The sequence below is a fragment of the Panthera pardus genome, unplaced genomic scaffold (genome assembly GCF_024362965.1).
Source record: "Panthera pardus isolate Hobbes unplaced genomic scaffold, ASM2436296v1 HiC_scaffold_23, whole genome shotgun sequence".
NCBI lineage: Eukaryota > Metazoa > Chordata > Mammalia > Carnivora > Felidae > Panthera > Panthera pardus.
The window spans coordinates 2,983,699-3,003,354 of record NW_026526799.1 but is presented as its reverse complement, the minus strand read 5'-3'; the positions used below and the strand labels follow the sequence as shown (position 1 = coordinate 3,003,354).

Below are 19,656 nucleotides of genomic sequence, written 5' to 3'. Positions count from 1 at the left end.
GAACTCCTTCTAGAATGTGGCAGGCTGCTAAATATTACAGGTTTCCGATGCCGTTACAATGGGGTTTGTGTGTGTGTCCCTGCACAGCACATATTTCAAGGAGACCTTAAGGGCGATGGCAGGTCAGGTGACTCCAGCTTTCCACCACCACATTTGGAACTCTCTCGTGCACAGACTCTGGAGATCACTCTGTACCTGCATTCATGCTGTTCCCGCTGTCCCGCTTTTCCTGACCTGGCAAGTTCCCGCTCACCATTCAAGATTCAGCTCAGCTGTCCTCTCCTTAAAGAAGCTTTCCCCGAATTCCCGGGCTAAGGGGCCCATCTGTACTCTCTTCCAATGTCTTATTCACGCCTATTATATTGGGTGTTAGATCACGGGGAGACACCATTATTCAGCTCTGTGTCCTCAGCCCAAGTCACATTGCCACGGGAAACCCCAGGGTAAGTTTACTATGGGGAGCCTTTGTCCAGGGAAGAGACCACCCCCATTAGATTACAGAGGGATTTGCATGTCCAGTATCAGAAAATGGGCCAGGGTGAGAGTGCTATCATATTTTCTAATTTTTCATTTTGAGTATATAATCATGTTTTTTATTACAAAGGTAAGGATATCTAGTTATGTACAGGTTAACCTAGGTAAGAGTTCATTACAAAGGCCTCTTTTCCGGAGAAAATTTTGTGCAGAAATGACTTCCTGAAAATGCATTTTATTGATGCTTTATTAATGTTGCATAAATACAGAATTGTACATGTCCTAATTTTCACTAATCAATACAAACGTACATACACACGAGCTACTTTCAAATAAACATTTTAACCAAACATTGGTGGACCTATTCTCAAGCACATAGTTTGAAGGAATTCTAAAGCTACAAAAGAATACACTTCGTGATAAATCATACTCTCCCCTAACGCAATCATCCAGCGAAGAAAAAATAAAAACAGGCGTTTAATTCGTTAGGAAATTGTCAGCATTTATAAATGCAATATGTTCTTTCTGCTTCACTCACTGACATCATTCTTTCCCTCCCTTCTTAGCGCTTAGCTCACGCCGGAGAAGAAGGACATAATTATGCTCCAGACCGGGCCTGCTGCTGCTTCTGAACCATGACTCCAGGCATGGCAATTAGGTACGTCATGACCCGGGGTTACCCTGAAGAGTCTTCAGAGCCATCGGTCATTCCTAAAACTACTCGAACACACAGTGTTTTCCTTCCTACAAATACTGTCTTTCAAACCACACGACTCTCCTAGTCCAAGCTCTCTATGCTCTGTGACGGGTTCTCAGGCGCTTGATTGAGGACAAGACTCAGAAAGCTTACTCCTCATAAGCTCAAAGCAAATTTGGTCATTTTCCAATCCTTGCCTCCGGCCAGAAAGTGAGTGTTGAGGAGGTAATGACCCTCGTTTGGAAAAGGAGAAAACAGGTTCAAAAGAGAGACTGAGGGACTTCGTAACAATCTCTGACGCTTGTTTGGCACTTTGACTTTTGGGTTTCGATGAACCATCTGCCCCGATGCTCGAAACGATGTTTGTGAGCTGAGCAGAGCAAATCTCCTTTTACACATGGGGACACTGGGGCTCAGAGACACCCGTCACTGGCCTAGGGGGTCGCAAATAGAAACTGTTGTCGCTGGAACCCGAACTCAGAGCCTTGATTCCCCGCGCGCAGAGCCGTGGCTGGTCACACGGTGGCTCCTTTTATGAACTTGAGCATCGTGAGGAGCGGTGCAGTCACCCCAGGCACCGCTAACCACGGTGCAGGGTGTCCACGCCCTGAAGTCTGAGATGAAGACCGTCGCCCGGATGAGGAATCCACGTGTCGTGGTCAGAGGTGTGCTGGACAGTCCCGGTGCACTTGACACATGATAACCAGGTTGTGAGTGACCATGTAATTGTCGTAATTAAAAGCATAAGTATAAAGGGTAATCGATCAGAGACCAGCGACCAAACGGTAGGATGGGGATCAAAATAGTTCAGATGGGAATGCCCGTTAATTCAATTTTCAGAATAGCAGAGTAGAGAACAATCTTGGCGAGAGATCAATACAAAATAGATTTTCAGGTCCTCGCTTCCCATAAGTAATTTTCCAATTTTCTTGTTTAAAATTTTAAAATGATTTCTTTTACCTCTCCCCTCAATTATTCTCACTACCAAAAATTGGCTTTGCCTTTAGAAAACCAATATCCTGTTAGCTTCCTTTCGAACGTGATTTGACGATTAGAAGGCCTCCACCGTGGGTGTGATCTTGCGGAAGAAGTGATGACCTCGGGAATTTGTATTTTCAAAGATATAACCCGGAGGAGAGGGGAAGCTGGCGGGGCAGATTTCCCGTTTCTTTGGTGTGTACTCTAGACAGTACATGGTTGTGTCATCGAATGAAGCAGAACTCTTCACGGGAGCGTGCACGGGTTTGCAGCTCTGTGTTGCATTCAGCTCATGTGGCACATAGTGAGACCTGAATGTGGTCCGACCATCAAATTTTCCAGATGGGTTGGGAATCTGCTGCTGCTTCTTAATAAGTCCTTGACGACAGCTTTCCCAGGCTGGAAAATCTTCCTTTGTGGTGCTTTTTCCTTGGAAAGGAAAGTTGTTATTTCTTTTCTGAGAAACTGGCCTGATGGGAACAACACGTTTGGTCTGATAGGGAACGTAGTCAAGATGGCTTGTGCTGTTTAACTGCATGGTGCCTGTGGGAGGGACATACTCTGGTGTTTTCTTGACTGCAGGCGGTGGGATTTCCCATGGTTGAAAGCTTTCGCGGAATTCGGTGCTTCCTTCAAAATGAGCATTTTGGGTCACTCTGGTGTATGGAGGTCTGCAGAGTTTTGCAGATTCGCCAGCAAGGCCCTGAAAGTCATACCGGTGAGTTGTGAGATCCTCAAAGGGTTGGGTGGTTGGCTTGTAAACCTCTTTTGGCCTTGAAAACTTGAATTCTAGCTGATAAGGTACATAGTCAAGGCGGTGACTTGTGTCACCATTAAAAGGGACAGTAGAACGTTTGATCACAGGGCTGGGTTTAAAGCTTTGCCGAGGCTGTATCTCCCGAGGAACATAATCATCCTGAAATGTAGTTGAATTTCCAAATTTCACGGCGGGGGGATGATACGTTTGCTCTGGTTTATAAAGGTCCGTTTTCTGAATGTCCCAAGCCCTGTAATCATCTTGAAAATAAAAAAGAGAGCATTTTAAAATACTGAAGAAAACAACCATCTTCTAAAAATCATGGCTTGCTTACTTCTCTCATTGCCAAACATCTTTTCATCTCCTTCATAAATCTGGACAATAATCGAGTATGAAGTTGCTCACGTTCCCCTGGTTTGTTTCTTCTTCATGTTCACCTGTCTCTTCTATCATCCCACTTTAGTACATATAACTTTCTACTTCTAGACTTACCTGAATACGCAACAAGGGAATGGAACATCTGAGCTGGATTGTTGATAGTTTTTGAAAGCCTGTGTTTTGGATAAAGGCAGAGTTTAGGAGGTTATGGCTGTGTTTTCCAGGAACTGCTTGGGGTTTTCACTATAACTCAAGAAATGCTAAAGGAAACCATAAAATCTAGGGATTAACATGAAATCAAAGGCCCTGATGTGTGGGCAAAAGTGACGTGGGTATTATTCCTTGGTTTCGGAGGGACTCCTCAAAGGAGAGAGAATTTCAATTCCATTATACTTTAGGAACAGGACTCTCTGAGCAAAGATACAGAATAACTTGTACTGTCCCAGAAAGTTTATTGGCTTCAACTTTAACTTCTCAGAAAATGGACTTCATGTCATTCCCCAAAGATAGGGGGCCATCTAGAGGCCAGAGGCCTGAAATGAGTGCTTTCAAACATGTCAGAAATTGTATGTAGAATTTACAAGTGAACATCAGAGCTAAGTCTGAGATTTAGCGTTAAATACCTAAATTCTGCTTCTTGCAGCCTACCTAGACCATGGATGGGAAACTGAAGTACTTATATTTCAACTGAGGGTTATTTAGTTTTTCTATTTCTAGATGAGAAAGGTAGTAAGATAAGAAATACTGTGGAAAATGGGGCGCCTGGGTGGCTCAGTCGGTTGAACGTCCGACTTCGGCTCAGGCCATGATCTCACAGCTCATGAATTCAAGCCCCGCGTTGGGCTCTGTGCTGACAGCTCAGAGCCTGGAGCCTGCTTTGGATTCTGTGTCTTCCTCTCTCTGCCCCTCCCCTGCTCATGCTCTGTCTCTGTCTCTCTCTCTCAAAAATAAACATTAAAAAAAATTTAAAAAAAGAAATACTGTGGAATTGACTTTACCCAAAAAAGATGTACACTGAAGACAAATTTATAAAAGACAGAAGTCATACAAGATAACATATAAGAGTCTAGGCTACAGTCCATGCAGTGTCTATTGGAAAGGCCAAAACTCAAATGCTTTTTATGGGGATACCTCCTTTGGAGAGAAGAATTTCTCATTCACAAACATTTCTGCCACAGTGGCCACCTTTGGGACCAAACGATCACTTCCATCTCATCAAGTACTGGTGTTTGGATGAGAGTGTATGCCTGACCTGAGAACAGATCATCTGTAGGCTAGTAGGGATCTACAAAACAGCCTGGCAAGAAGAGACGAGCTGGGTAAGCAGTTCTTGTCCTTGTGAACCCAAATTTGAAAACATGGAGCCAGATAAACGCGAGAGATGCATCTACAAGGATGCCATGTAGTAGATAGAATTGGAGAGCTATGGTAAGCCGAAGACTTCAAAATCCACCTGTAGGGCAACAGAATTGATAAGTAGACAGAGGAGCCCAGGTAGTAGAGTGGCAGTCAGAGCAGATGCATGCAGAGAAGTGAAGAGGCTGTAATAGAACCCATGGGGCTCTGGCAGAGAGCGGGGAGGGAGGGAGTAGCTCCGCCCTCAAGCTTCCTCTGTACCCGATGGCTTTCCACTACCAGGTCACGGGAAACTCTCTTTTTCTTGAGGTACCATGAACGAATCTCTGTTGTTTGCAATGTCAAGTATAAAATTATAACACTTATTCACTAGAAGGAAATCGTAGGGTGCTATTGAAGGTCTGTAGTCCGGCCTTGCTGCCAAAATGACCGAGAAAAAGATGTTAATTTCAAAAAAAAGAAACTAAATAGAAGAGGGTAGTTCTCCCTTGCCAAACGAGCTTCAGTTTTCAAAAGGGAAGCAAGAATTTGGAGACCGAAACACAAGATTTCACAGTACACGTTACCATGGATATTGGTTTCAGATAAATGTAGAAAATTGATTTTCCTTTTATACATATACCTATGCTCATATGCATGGAATATTGATTGTTCATTCTGGAGTATTTATTGATAATGTTCAAGCAACACCTTTAAAACGTAATATTTATTAATATAATCTATTTTTCGTGTCTTATGACACTGATAGAAAGGACAAATGTAGTGCCATGTGTATCTAACAGTGCAGTCTGGTCCTTTGGCAACTGCGGTATTGCCCTGGTTAGATAAGGGAAATTCTGTTTCCTCTGCTCATTCTTTTGATTTCTAGCCACTTGCTCTCTTCTGATCAGCCTCACGTCCATGTGTTTGCTCACCATCAATGTTTGAATGTAGAGCTCCATCCCCATCCTTATATAATGAGCTGTTCTAGGTTCCTCTTTGAGGACAAAAGTCCTGAGTTGCACATGCTAGTTCTTTTCCTTGGTACTTTGGAACCTGTTCCCTGTGGCATCTTATGGCACCAAGGACTTGGAAACAGCTTTTACAAAGCCAGGGAGCTCCATCCTGAGCATTTCTTTCTCAATCTGTATATCATCAAAGAAGTCCAATGGTTTTAATACTACCTGGAAGCTGATGATTTCCAGAAGTGAATCTCCATTCTAGACTTCCTTTCAAACACCAAACCCACATATACATCTTCCTACTAGATATCCCTAGTAGATATCAGAGGTAAACTGAAACTTAGTATGCTCAAACTGAAAAATCAATCTTGAAGTGTTAATTGAAATTTTCTTTCATTTACATTTAATGTAATGAATGGTCTAGTTGAGTTTAAGTTGACTATATTGTTGTTTGCTTTTGATTGTTCCCACATGTCCTTTGTTCCCTTACCCCTTATTTTCTGCCTTGTTTTAGATAAAGGGTATTTTTATTATTCCATTTTCTCCATTAGCACTTTAATTATAACCGCGTATTTTTAAAACTTTTTTTAATGTTTATTTTTTGAGAGAGAGAGAGAGAGAGAGAGGAGGGGCTGAGAGACAGAGGGAGACACACAATCCAAAGCAGGCTCCAGGCTCTGAGCTGTCAGCACAGAGCCCGACGTGGGGCTCAGACTTATGAGCAGTGAGATGATGACCTGGGCCAAAGTCAGACCCTTAACCGATTGAGTCACCCAGGTGTCCCAAACGTCACATATTTTTAGAATGAAAATGCATTTTTTTCCTATTAGGGGATCTTTTGGACCTACTTGAACTTAAATTGATATTTTTACCCCTTCTAGAACAGTGGAAGAAACTTTCAACAGTTTAATGCCATTTACACCCTCATGCTGTATTTTGTGCTATATTTTACTTCCGTATTTATATAAAAATACATAATATAATTATTATTGTGACTTTGAGAGGTCGGTGTTCTCTTATATTTACCCACATAGTTAACCTTTCTGTGTGTTTCATATCTTCGTGCATTTCATGCTGCCCTCTAGAATCATTTGCCTTCCACCTGAAGACATTCCTTTACTACTTTTTGTAGTATGGGCCTGTTACTAACAGATTCTTTGAGTTTTTTGTTGTTGTTGTTGTTTTCCAAAAACATTTTTATTTTGCCATATTTTTTGAAAGATATTTTCATTAGATGTGAAAATCTGGGATTCATTGGGTTTAAAGTTCTTGGTTCTTTTTTTCCTTTCAACACTTTAAAGATGTCATCCCATTATCTTCTGGATTCCATAGCTTCAGATGAAAAGTTAGGTATGTTTCTGATTTTTCTTTTTGTGAATAATGTGTAGTTTTGCTACTTTTGAGAATTCATCTTCACTTCATTTTCAGAAGTTTGATGATAATTGCCTAGCTGTGGTATTCTTTGTATTTATCTATTTGGGGATTTGTTGAGCTTCTTGAATCTGTGGCTTGGTTCTTTCATCAATTTTGAAAATTTCTTGACCATCTCTCCAAATATATTCTGGTTCTTCTTAGGTCTCATATTTCACCAAGTGCTAGATGTCACATATAAGAAAGCCATAGACATTGAAATCAATGTTATTTTCAACAGGAGAAAGCTTGCTTTTTTCAGTGTTAGGCCGATCGCCTTGATCCAATCAGGAACTGAGCTAGGTTGGTGCTCAGAGGCACTTTTAGTTAGACATGGTCTTCCTTTAGATACAAGTGTGTCAAGGACAAGAACCGTGGTGTGTTTGTGGTAGAGCCCTCATTCTGTGGGACTTTGTTTCCTAAGCACCTACTCCCAAGCACAACTGTGGGATACTTCTGTGGGATTCTTTCTGCCCTAGTCTCCTAGCCCACCATGCCCCCGAAACACTCTGCAAACACCCCACAAGGAAAACCAGCCATACATCTGGAGGACTTAATAGATTCCAACTTGTCATACCAAGCCCACATATCAGGTGCTCCACTGGATTCCCTTCTCCCAGTAGAGTCTTTCTGCTTATGCCAAGCCCAGTCTTCAGCCTTGGCCTGCATTTGACAAATGGTCCAAGGGATGTAAACAGCTATCTTAGTTCACCTAGGAAGGCATGCACCATCTCTGGAATTTTAGTTCTTTCCTTTCACAGCTGTCTAATGCCATTAAAAAAAGTTTTCTTTCCAGTTAAAAAATGTATACATAGGGGGGCCTGGGTGGCTCAATTGTTTGAGTCTGACTTCAGCTCAGGTATGATCTTATGGCTTGTGAGTTCGAGCCCCATGTTGGGCTCTGTGCTGACAGCTCAGAGCTTGGAGTCTGCTTCAGATTCTGTCTCCGTCTCTCTCTGCCCCTCCCCTGCTTGCACTCTGTCTCTCTCTCTCTCTCTCTCTCAAAAATAAACATTAAAAATAATAGTAACAGGGGCACCTGGGTGGCTCAGTCGGTTAAGTGTCCAACTTGGGCTCAGGTCATGATCTCAAGATTTGTGGGTTCAAGCCCTGCGTCGGGCTCTGTGCTGACAGCTCAGAGCCTGGAGCCTGCTTTGGATTCTGTGTCTCCCTCGCTCTCTGCCCCTCCCCTGCTCGCACTCTGTTTCCGTCTCTCTCAAGAATAAACAAACATTTATAAAAATAAATAAATAAATAAATAAATAAATAAATAAATAAATAAATAAATGTTTCGACATATCTTTAGCTGTTGCAGTGGAAATGATGCAGTCTGCCATTTACTATAGGCTGCCTGGAAACAGAACTCACCCACTTTTAGTAGCTATGATAAAAACGTTAAGCACCTCAGTCTGTGATCAAGGCTTCACAATCTGATCTCCATCTACATTTCTAGAATTAGACCCCAATCTCGCATTTCCTCCTCTGATGTTTACCCAACAACCATTGTATTTTTCTGGCCTTCTGCGTTTTTGCTCATTTCACCCTAGTTTTTGTGATGTCCTTCCCTTTCCTGTAGACCAGTACTTACTAGTCTCTGATACATTCCTGGGCTGGCCTGAAGTGTGATGTTGCTCAGTCTAAATTTTTGAAGCATGAGTTGTTCCATCAATTTTTTAGTGAATTATCCTCCTCCCTAGTAATAACCCATACATTTTTTTAAGTTTATTTATTTTGAGGGGGTGGGGGGAGAGAGAGAGAGAGAGAGAGAGAGGGAGAGGGAATCCCAAGCAGGCTTCGTGCTGTCAACACAGAGCCCAACACGGGGCTTGAAGTCCCGAACCATGAGATCATGACCTGAGACAAGTTCAAGAGTCAGACACTCAGCCAAATGAGCTGCCCCAGGACCCCAATAACACATATTATTTATTTCTACTAAAGCTATTTAATTTTTTATGCTACTATTGCTTTTTTTCCTCAACCATAAAGTTTCTACTTGTCAACAACTATGTTTGATTCGGATCTCTGTATTCCCTACAGTGGCTAGCACAGAGCAGAGAAATCCTGAAAACATTTATCAAATCAAACACTGGCCTATTTTCATCATCTATGTTTTAATATGAATGACCTTCTAAAGTGAGGCTTCTGGGGGCAGATGCATTTCTGAGAGTAGCCTGTCTCATAGAACTACATCTCCAGAACTAGATGTTACCCTTCTCGCCACCACCCTACAGGCTTTTTTCTTCCTTTCTCTTTATCGTATCCCACTTCTGTCTTTCCTCTGTTGTCTGATTCTCGATGAATAGCGAGAGGGTCTCTTACTGTGATTTCTTGTCAGCCACACGCCTGTCCTTAAATAGGTGTCTATAAAATCCTGCAATACAATCATCACACAGAATGATGAGTTCTGCCTCGGCCCTTAATATTTATGGTCTCATGCTCCCAAGCCTGGAAATACAAAGTAACCTCTCCTCACTAGGAAAGATGAGAAGTGAGAAACCAGAGGGACCCCAGGAATCCTCAACATTGGCTTATGGGGGTGAAAGTATGGAAATCTATGGGAAACCCAGGTAATGAGAAGCTAGAACCAGTGTGTGTGTGTGTGTGTGTGTGTGTGTGTGTGTGTGTGTGTGTGTGTGTGTGTGTTATGTGTAATAGTCACAACCTCAGGGAATACAAACTTTTCCATCGATCTTGTAGGAAAAAGAAAAGAAAATCTTACCATGGTTGGTAAAAGACCCAGTCATTTTCATCAAGTACCTTCTACATCACCTTGTTATGCAGCACATGACCTCCACTGCATACGAGTAAATTCAGATCTGCAATTGCTAAATGCTATATTGCATTACAACAATATACTTATTCACCATACACATTGTCTTAAAACTTCGTTTTAATGTTTGGGTAGCATCTTACGTGATCGCAGCTTAAGAGACAGAAAGCACGTTGCCCCCGACCTCCCTACACGTAGATCCTAGAGTACTGATAACAGGCACTTTACCTACGCATCGAACTGGTGAGGGGGATATTTGAAGAACACATAGACCTCCAGCTATTGCCCATTTAAACTATAAACCATTGCTTTCATTGTGGGTGACATCACTGTTACAAAGGGGTTTTATCTGAGGACATACCATTCAGCTATATCACGTAACTAACAAAAAGGATATCAGCTTAAAAACGCAATTACGTTATCAAGAAAAAATATGGAAAGAATATGTACTAACAAGATAGGCTTTAAAAAGAAAGACCCCGTTCCCCAAAAGCAATAGAGTATTTTAAAATCAACTTGGTTTTTGGAAAGAAACTAGCCATACACTGTCCAGCCTCTTACTCTTCTAAGTCAGCGGCCCACAGAGAGAAGGTGTCATCACACTTTGTCCCTGCTAGAAGCCTTAGAGGAGTAAGTTCCCTAAGCGGTGCACCACCATTGTCCCTGGATGGATAAGCCGATTTTGGTCTGAGTTCAGTATCAGGAAGCATCTGTGCCCAGATCTAAGCCTTATTCTTCACCCTAGCCCTTGTCACTCGAAAGGGAATAAATATTTGGTTCTGCATCTGCTCTTTTGCTTTCAGCTGGCTCAGAACTTAAGTGGTGAAGGGTGTCGCTCTTTACTTGACCTTCTCAAAGACTCCAGTCCGCTCGGTAGAGTTTCAGCTCATTCTGGAATTGCAGGAAAGGAACAGTGCCAAGTAACCGTGGCACAACGCGACAAAGATGATATAATGCTTGTTCACTGGCAGCCTTTGCTTTTACACTTGACCCATGAACAACACAGGGGTTAGGGGCACTGACCCCCCTGCACAGTCAAAACTCTGCACATAACTTTGACTCCCAGAACAACTAATGGCCTACTGTTGGCCGGAAACCTTAACGACAGTTAACAATAGTTAAGGTTCCTATACATCCGCAGTCAATGTATATTTTGTATGTTACACGTATTCTGTGTTGTGCTCTTACAACGAAGTATAAGCCGGAGAAAAAATGTGATTCAAAGAATCATAAGGAAGGGATAATACATTTGCAGGGCTGGGCTGGACTGTATTTCTGGAGAAGCCACACATACGGGGACCTGGCTCAACTGTATATGTTTTTAGACAGAGAACGTGAATTAAGTGGCTACATTTGGAAAGAAACCCAGGCCTTTTAACTCTCAATGAGGCAAATGGTCTTTCTTCACTATACAGTACTGCTTTGACCAAAGCCAAAAAAGGTTCTCCTGAGTCGTGGGAGCTAAGTTTGGCCACACACCAAATTATGATTTGACGTTGGAGAGAAGTGAGTTTTGGTTTTTTGGCTCCTTCATTTTTGAAATGCCAAGTTACCTTTATAGGTTGGGACAGTGTCCAACTTTCCTTGTTTAGCTTGTTGTCTCTCCAAAGGCCGGATGATGGCCACAGGCTGCACTTTGTAAGAATTGAAATCCCGTTTGTACGTAGTGCCAAGATCAATCTCCCCCTGTTTTGGTTTATATTCTTCTGGTACCTGGCGAGGCTGTTTGACTATTTCGTAAGGACGATAATCCGATCTGAAACATACAAATTTTAAACATAGCCTCACAGTGTCTTAATTAGAAATAATCATTATCTCAACGCAGTATTGAAATTTTCAAGGTTTCTTTTTTCATTTGAAAAGTCTAAGAAGATATTAAAATGGTGGCAGTTGATAAACTACTTGAGAGAAATAATTCCTTTATGTCCTATCCAGTGACTAAATACGTTAAGAAAAAATATGTCAAAAATCCTGGTTTTCAAAACATCATTACAATGCATCTTCAGTTGATTGGATCTTACATAAGTAAAATCTTTAAGTAATGGGATTTTTTTCTAACCTAGAAGGAAATTTTCGGATTTCACGAATCTAAAATCTACCCCCTGGGTCCACTTTGTCCAAATCTTTATTCGTCCTACTTAAAGACTAAGCTATTTGGGCATGCTCTCTTCTTATTGAGATCATAAGATCTTCCTGCTTAGTATTGAATCATCAGTTACGTGGATAATTAACACCTGAACTCTGGACTTCAGCCTTAAACTGCATTCATAGTATGGATGTGATTCTGCCTCATCTCCGGACCTCCCAGAAGCCCTTGCCACAGATGGGAGCTGTGTGGCGATGCGGCCACCCTGGGCATCACGTAACCTCACGGGGCAGAAGGAGAGCTGCAGACACTTGGGTTGGCTGGTGGGGTGAGGAAGGGAGGTGACAGACCCAGCGTGATCAGACTCCCTGGGTCCGAATCCCGGCTCTGTCGTTCACAAGGTGCGTGACCTTGGATGACTCAGTTAACCCTCCTGTGCCCCAGTTTCCTGACATATAAAATGGGCCGATCTTGCCATGTACCTCACAGGGTTATTTCAGAACTGGCACATGTACAGGCGTGCACGCACACATATTTACGAGAGCTTGGTGCCCAGTGAGGGCAACACGTTAGCCACTACTATTTATTATTACTACAAGTCTTCAAAATTGCTTTCTTCTCTTCTGGACTCTCCTGTGTCACTCATTTTAGTTGTTTAAACCATCGTGTACTAATCACTACTTTCTGTGTGTGTCCATAAGCAACACTGAACACTTGTTCCCTATTTAGCGAAAGGCATCCCGGCGACTTGAGCTGCACAGTCGGAAAGCCAGGACTCACCGTCAGGCCTCAGCAATCCTATCAGCGCGGCCTCCAAATCTCTTGCAGACCCCACCCTTTCCTCCTCCGTGGCGCTACCAGAATGGCCCAAGCTTTCCTAATCCCTGTTCAAACCTATTAGCTTCTCTCCAGTCTGGTCTCACGTTGCACCCAAAGGAATCCTCTCACTTGTAAGTTTGATCAGGTCATTCCCACCGGTATCTCCCTCACCCCTTCCAAATGCAAACAGGTGGGTGGACAAGAGAAGAAACTTTCAGCGGCTTCGTGTGGCTCCAAGGACACGGCAAAAACCGCCGGGGGCCTCCTCCGCTAGCCTCAGCACCCGCTTCCTCCTGCAGGGGGAGGCGGCCTTCTCCAGGAATTGCCTTCTCTCCCCTCCCCTCCCCTCCCCTGCCCGCCATCTTTGCCGGGAATGCACTTCCTTACCTACTTAATTCAGTCAGTTGCTTCACACCTGTCAGGATTTAGCTCCCTCTTCTCTTCTCCCTGATAAAGTCAAACCTTTTATTCTGGCTCTCAAGTCACCTTGTGCCTGTCCTTCACGCACGTGATCACTGCTGCGATTTTGTACTTCTTCCCAGTGATGTGTCGCTACCTTCGCTGGACTGCAGAGTCTGTGAGCACAGAGATCGTGGCCGGAACCCCATGCTCACCGCTGTGTGCCAGGGGCTTCGCGTAGGGCCTGACACCTAACAAATGCTTAGTAAATATTATTTAGTGGATAAGTGGTAGAAATCACATACCTCTTACTCTCAAGACATCTGAGTTGTTCTTTGCTCTTCCTGAATGCCAGCTAGGGGGGAACGGGCTAAAATGCGATCAGGGAGATGACAGAGAGAAAGCGTAGAAGTCTTAGTTCCTCTAGGTGGATTCGCTAAGTGTTAGAAAGTATACCTCCAAACCCAAAGCAGCGGTCTGTGGAGACGTGGTAGTGGGTAAATGCACTCTCGGCCATCGGATTGGCCCCATAAGACGTGTCCACAATCATACTTCGGGGCGGGCTTCCCAGCTACCCTGGCAGACATCTAGCTGTCCTGCGGCTGTGACGTTGTATAAAGCATGGAAAATCTTAGAGACAAGTCTAGACATCTGCTCGTTACAGTCCCGTCCTGTGTTACAGAGAAGTACAGAATGACCCTTTATTGTTCGTACCGGCCCATCAGCTGTTGCTGCTTAGTGGCCACAGTCAACATGAGGGAGCTGAGGAAGGGTTCTGAACCCCTCGCCTGCGGCCCTCGGAAGTGCTGCTGTTCCCAGTCAAGATACCAAGAAAAGATCCAATGTTTTACTAAGTGTACAGACGGTGATTTAAAAAACGGAAATTATAGTTGCCTGGGCATATTTGGAACTTTTGGGAGCTGGGACATTTTCTTTTTCTTTCTTTTGTCTTTCTGGTTGGTTGGTTGTTGTGTTTTGTTTCGTTTTTACCATTAAGGGATGCTTGATCAAGTCAACTGACAAAACCAGAATTATGAAACAATTGCCTTTTTAAAGGAAGGTATGGCACGGGGCGCCTGGGTGGCTCAGTCAGCGAAGCGTCTGACTCTTGGTTTCGGCTCAGGTCATAACCTCACAGTTCCCGAGTTCGAGCTCCATGTCAGGTGCTACACTGACAGGGGTGGAGCCTGCTTGGGATTCTCCCTCCCTCTCTCTCTCCCTCTCTCCCTGCCCTTCCCCCCACTCCTGCTCTCTCTCTCTCTCTCAAAATAAATAAAAACTGAAAGATATGGCATGTCATTCTTTCCCAATTTTAACATTTAGAACTAGTTAAATGCGAAACCTTTATTCAACAAATATGCATATTGTGACATTTATTTCAGATCTCCGTTATGAATCATTAAGGCATCAAGGAAGAATGTTAAGGTGAAGAACAAAATGAGCAACATTCCCATTTGCTCTCTCTCAATTGTTCTATTTCTTCACCTCATTTTCAATAATTTAGCTTGTTTATTTACCCGAGTTTTTGTTTCTTGACTGCTATCCTCACAAGGCTGTAAGCAACACAGGGGCCAAGTCCCTCATGGCCCACATCACACTCAGGGACGCTGTAGCACTTGACCCGCTGCACTGAATCTGCGGCAACAGACTGAGCAGCAGTGGTTAAAGATGCAGATTCCTGGGACCTGTGGTTTCAGGTGGAACACTGGAATCTGCCATTTTAACCCTTCTGGATGCTTCTAAAGCACACCGTATCTGAGGACTGTGGAAGATCTTCAAATCTGTGGACGAGTCACACGTCTACAGAAGTCGAGTGCAATCACCAAAACAATGCTACCTCAAAGGCGGCCCGAAATGTTAGAGGGACAAGTACTGGCCTGAGAGTTCGAAGCTCTCAACCTTGGCTTATGCAAGGAGAATGGGCTCTGTCTAAAATGAGAAGAGAACGGGTAACACTGCAGATTAAAGTGGTTACGGAGCATTTTTAAAACCCCAAGTTATAGAAATCTATCTGATGTGTGTGTTTCCTGACACCAGAAACTTCTATTTATTGATTTTTATACTTAACACCTAAGATTGTGCCTTGACTATGGTGTGCACATTAACAGAATAAAGACAAGAATTAACTCACTGACAAAGGTACAAAACAAATTAAAAAAAAAAAAAAAGCTAAGTCTGGGGCGTCTTGGTGACTCAGTCGGTTGAGCGTCCGATTCTGGATTTCGGCTCAGGTCAGAATCTCACAGTTTGTGGGATCGAGCCCCGCATGGGGCTCTGTGCCGACAGCATGGAGCCTGCTTGGGATTCTCTCTCTCTCTCTCTCTCTCTCTCTCTCTCTCTCTCTCTCTCTCCCTCCCCCACTCCTGCACGTTCTCTCTGTGAAAAATAAATTAACTTAAAAAACCAAAACCAAAACCAAAACCAAAACCAACTAAGTCCCAATGGAAAGTTCAGGGTCAGGAAGACTTCTTTTTGTCTATCCAACACTGAATAAACATGGAGTGTCTACTCTGTGCCAGCAGGCCTCCCACTAGGTTCCTGGAAATAGAACGTGAAGATTTGAATAGACAGTTCCTGCCTGTGTGGGCCTCTGAAATGGGAGTTAATGATAAATAACTAAGGTGCTTTGAGGCCTTACATAGGGGACTTTTACCCAGCCTGCAAACTGGGTACAGTGTCAGAGTGATAACTAGGTTGAGACGTACAGGCTAAGTGGGCATTAACTGGGGTAAAAGGGAGGGAAATTTCCAGGCAAGTGAAATAACATACTGGAAGGCTCTGTGGCAAGGGAGACCTGAGATTTTTCAAGAAATGAAAAATGTCTTGTGGGATGTGACATTAAAAGAGCACGGTGAAAATAAATTAGAGAAGCAAGTACAGACCAAACCATAAAGGGATTTTGGTGGCTATTAAATAAAATGGGAAAGCATAAGTATTTTAGCAAGGAGGTGATAGAATTAGAACTGCATTTTATTTTAAAAAATTTTTTTTATGTTTATTTTTGAGAGAGAGAGAGAGAGTGACAGAGTGTGAGTGGGGGAAGGGCAGAGAGGGAGACCTAGGATCCGAAGCAGGCTCCAGGCTCCGAGCTGTCAGCACAGAGCCCGACGCGGGGCTCGAACCCACGGACTGCGGGATCACGACCTGAGCCAAAGTTGGACGCTTAACCGACTGAACCACCCAGGGCCCCTAGAACTGGATTTTAAAGAGGTCATGTCTGCAGGGTAAAGTATAGGAAACAGATCAGAGATGTAAACGCTAGAAGAGATACAGAAAATACAGGAAGCTACTGCATTCCTCTAGTTGGGAGACAGTGGAAAGCAGCAGATATTAGAAGAGATTTTAAGTGGCTAAAACAATAAAACTTTTTGTTGCCCTTTTTCCTTCTCACTGTTTGCCATTCTAACCTAACGCTCGTTTTTCTGTGTTTCTCAAGTTGCGACTCAACTGGTTCCTTGCTTCTTGGGTTCAACTTCAATCAACTTAATAGTTCAATTTAAAGAATAAAACAACTTTATTAAGCCCAGAAGAGTTGGAGAAAAGTAAAGCAAATAGTTTCTGAATATTTACTTAAATGTCGTTATTCCTTCCATTTTACCACGGCATGCTCGAAATTCTTGCTTGGGCTTCAGACTCTGAGGTGGAGGAACATTGCCATATGTAGGATATTTTTCCAAATATTCAGTTGTGGGGCAGGACGTGCCAGAATTTTCATAAATCCTTGTGGTTCCGTGTGGACAATGATGCCGCCTGTGCAAACATAAATAAACTGAAAGATTATTTTGGCTTTCAAAAATATTTTATATAACTGCATCTTAATCAGAGACCTTCGATAAACATACAATCTCTAAATTTAAAAGAAGCTTTACTAATACACACGAACACACAAAAAAAACCTGTTTATTCTGCAATGGTGTTTACAAAAATAATGAATAAATTATGGTATATCCTTCATGGTGGAAAAAGTTATGGTATTTCCTCTGACAATGATTGAGAGTGTCTTTTTTATTTTACTTTGTTAATGTTTGTTTATGTTCGAGAGACAGAGCACGAGCAGGAGAGGGGCAGAGAGAGAGGGAGACGCTATATCTGAAGCAGGCCCTGGGCTCGGAGCTGTCAGTGGAGACCCGGACGCGGGGCTTGAACTCACCAACGGTGAGATCATGACCTGATGGTGAGTTCAAGCCCTGAAGTGAAGTCAGACGCTTAACTGACCGAGCCGCCCAGGTGCCCCTGGAGTGTCTTCTTATACTAAGAAGCTGAAAAGCTAACATTTCCCAGGCTCTTGGCAGGCAGGCCCCATGTACAATTTAGCTTTCAACTGTTGGGTGTGCTCAGCTGATGCTCTCAGAGAGCACTACGCAGGGAGAGAGGCTTGCGGGGTTGTGGTAGAGGCAGAGAGGCTGGAGCAGGCAGGCGTCAGGCAGCCTTCTGGTTTGCAAGGTGGCTTCCTGTCTGGCAGCTTCGGCAGGAAGGAGTGGTTCTGAAGCCCGCCGCTCTGTTGCTGTTTCCTGGGTATTGGCAGGGGCAGTGGCTCCCTTGGCAGCCCAGTTCTGAGGTGAGAGTTTTGGGGAACTTTTCCTGAAAAGCTGACTTTGAAAACTGTTTCTTCCGTTCTTCCAACAATTCTGTGAGCTGCATATACTCCTTAATAAATTCTTTTATGCCTCGACTAGGCAAGAGTAGATTATATTGTCCATGACTAATAACCCTGACCAATATATCATATAAGCTAATAGCAGGTAGTTGTTAAAGAGAATAGGGTTGATCTTAAGGCGTGGCCGTTGCCAGACGCGGAGATTGTAAACAGTGAAAAAGTGGGTTGCGGAACAGTATGTATAATACACTCTATTTCTCTTCTAAAGAATGCAAAAACAAGTCTTAAAGAACATTTATTATTTCTAGGACTAGGATGATGAGGGATTTTCACTATATTCTAGATTTTTTGCCTTGCATGTTCATACAGTGCCTCATGTATATTCATTTCATAATCAGAAATAAAAAAGATAAAGTTCTTAACAAAACAAACATAAAAATCCAAGCAAACAAAAAAGAAAAATCAGCTCCTCGGGTCTCATATCATTTCGGGCTCCGGGCTATGTGTGAGGACTACTAACCCAAGCCCAGGTAAGGTTGAAGAAAATGCATACACTCTGTAGATGAGTCAGAACCAGCGAGGATATCTAGACTCAGTGAACCCCCGGGGAAGAACGTAAGAGAGATCAGCTGTTTTTGCGTGGAGGCTGCTGGACAGCAGGAAGGATTGCAGTGTGCGGAAGGGCGGAGAGGTGGGGTCATGGGCTATTCAAAATTCAAAGTCAGAGGAGTGGAGAGATTCGAGATTACTGGCTGACAGTGGAGGCTTCGGGAAAGTCCTAAAGTGAGTTAGGACCACAGATGGTCTCTTGGAACAACCAGGGACGGGGAACATAGGTCATGCGTAGAGGTTCTGATACAGGTGCACTGAGTTACAAGAATCAAGTCCAAGCTCTGGAATTTCTCATTATTCTTAGTTTTATTTCTCATGCAAGGCATACATTCACATTGTAACAAAACAAGCTGAAGAGCTTATAAAGGAAACCGGAAAAGCCCGTTCTCCCAACGTTTCCAGTCTCTAGAAACTACTTTCTGACGATCATCTCTGCTTTTTAGTTTTTCTGGAGGCTAGCTACATCTGCGTTTTCGTTTTTTTCTTTTCTTTCTTTTTTTTTTCTTTTTTTAATGAGCTTTTAACATCTTGATTTATCCGCTTAGATTTACTAACTTTCAAATCCTAACACAGAAAGATTTAATTTATACCGCTCCACTCACTTCCTGTTACATGGTCACTCATGGATTCCGCGGAACCCACATGCTCCTAATGTTTCTTTAGCAAACAGTGATCGAATCCGTGGGGCCAACAGTGACTCCGCGGAAGAAGACTGTGTTTACAGGGGATGGGAGGTTGTCACGCAGGGACCCACAGACCAATTCTGGGTTTCGGGGTGCAGGCTGCTCCCATCTCGGTCGGTCAGATCCCCAAGGCGCACTGCTTGGAGGGGAAAGGGGCTACAGTCAGGCTTGGATGGAAAGCTGGAGATGGAAGAAAGCGTGGCGCGGGCTGAGAGCTCATGGACTTGCAGATCGTCCTATTCCTATTCCTTCCTTCCCCCTAAGATGTTGGGGGCATGCACTCTCCCAGCGGGATCTGATCGCACCCCTTAGCAGGCTCTGGACCCGCCGCTCCCGCGCAAGCGTCCTCCGCCCAGCCGGCCGGCGTTCAGTGTGCACCTGGCCAGGGAGTCTAAGAGCAGAACTGTTTCACCCGGGAGCCGGCCGGTGCGGACCCGGGGAGTGCGGTCGCCGCTTCCACGTCCCTTCATCTCCGGGGGGCGGCCACCACGGGGCTCCGGCCACCCGCGCCCCGCCCGCCGCCACGCTGCGCGTTCCTTACCCGCAGGTGCAGATCTGACACAGACACCAGCTCCTCATGCTCGCGGCTGGCCGCTGCCGCCCCGCCGGCCGCTCCGCACCTGCAGCTACGGCCCCGCCGCGGCGCCCGCGGTCGTCAGGGCAACCGCGGGGCCGGGGAGACGGACGCGGAGCCGGCTT

General features: G+C 44.1%; 1 protein-coding gene across 2 annotated transcripts; it reads right to left on the bottom strand.

Annotated features, from left to right (window-relative positions):
* Window positions 1–703: 703 nt before the first annotated feature.
* Window positions 704–19,654, bottom strand: SAXO2 (stabilizer of axonemal microtubules 2). Of its 2 annotated transcripts, XM_019460424.2 has the most exons (4): window positions 19,499–19,654; window positions 16,636–16,815; window positions 11,315–11,517; window positions 704–3,166 (listed from the first exon to the last, which is right to left on the bottom strand). In XM_019460424.2, the coding sequence occupies exons 1-4, from the start codon at window positions 19,534–19,536 to the stop codon at window positions 2,223–2,225; spliced, it is 1,365 nt and encodes a 454-aa protein (XP_019315969.1). In that variant the 5' UTR covers window positions 19,537–19,654; the 3' UTR covers window positions 704–2,222. The 2 variants fall into 2 exon arrangements, with proteins under 2 accessions (XP_019315969.1, XP_053744593.1); XM_053888618.1 differs by lacking the exons at window positions 16,636–16,815; window positions 19,499–19,654 and adding an exon at window positions 3,399–3,457 and having other exon boundaries at window positions 11,315–11,415.
* Window positions 19,655–19,656: the final 2 nt, after the last annotated feature.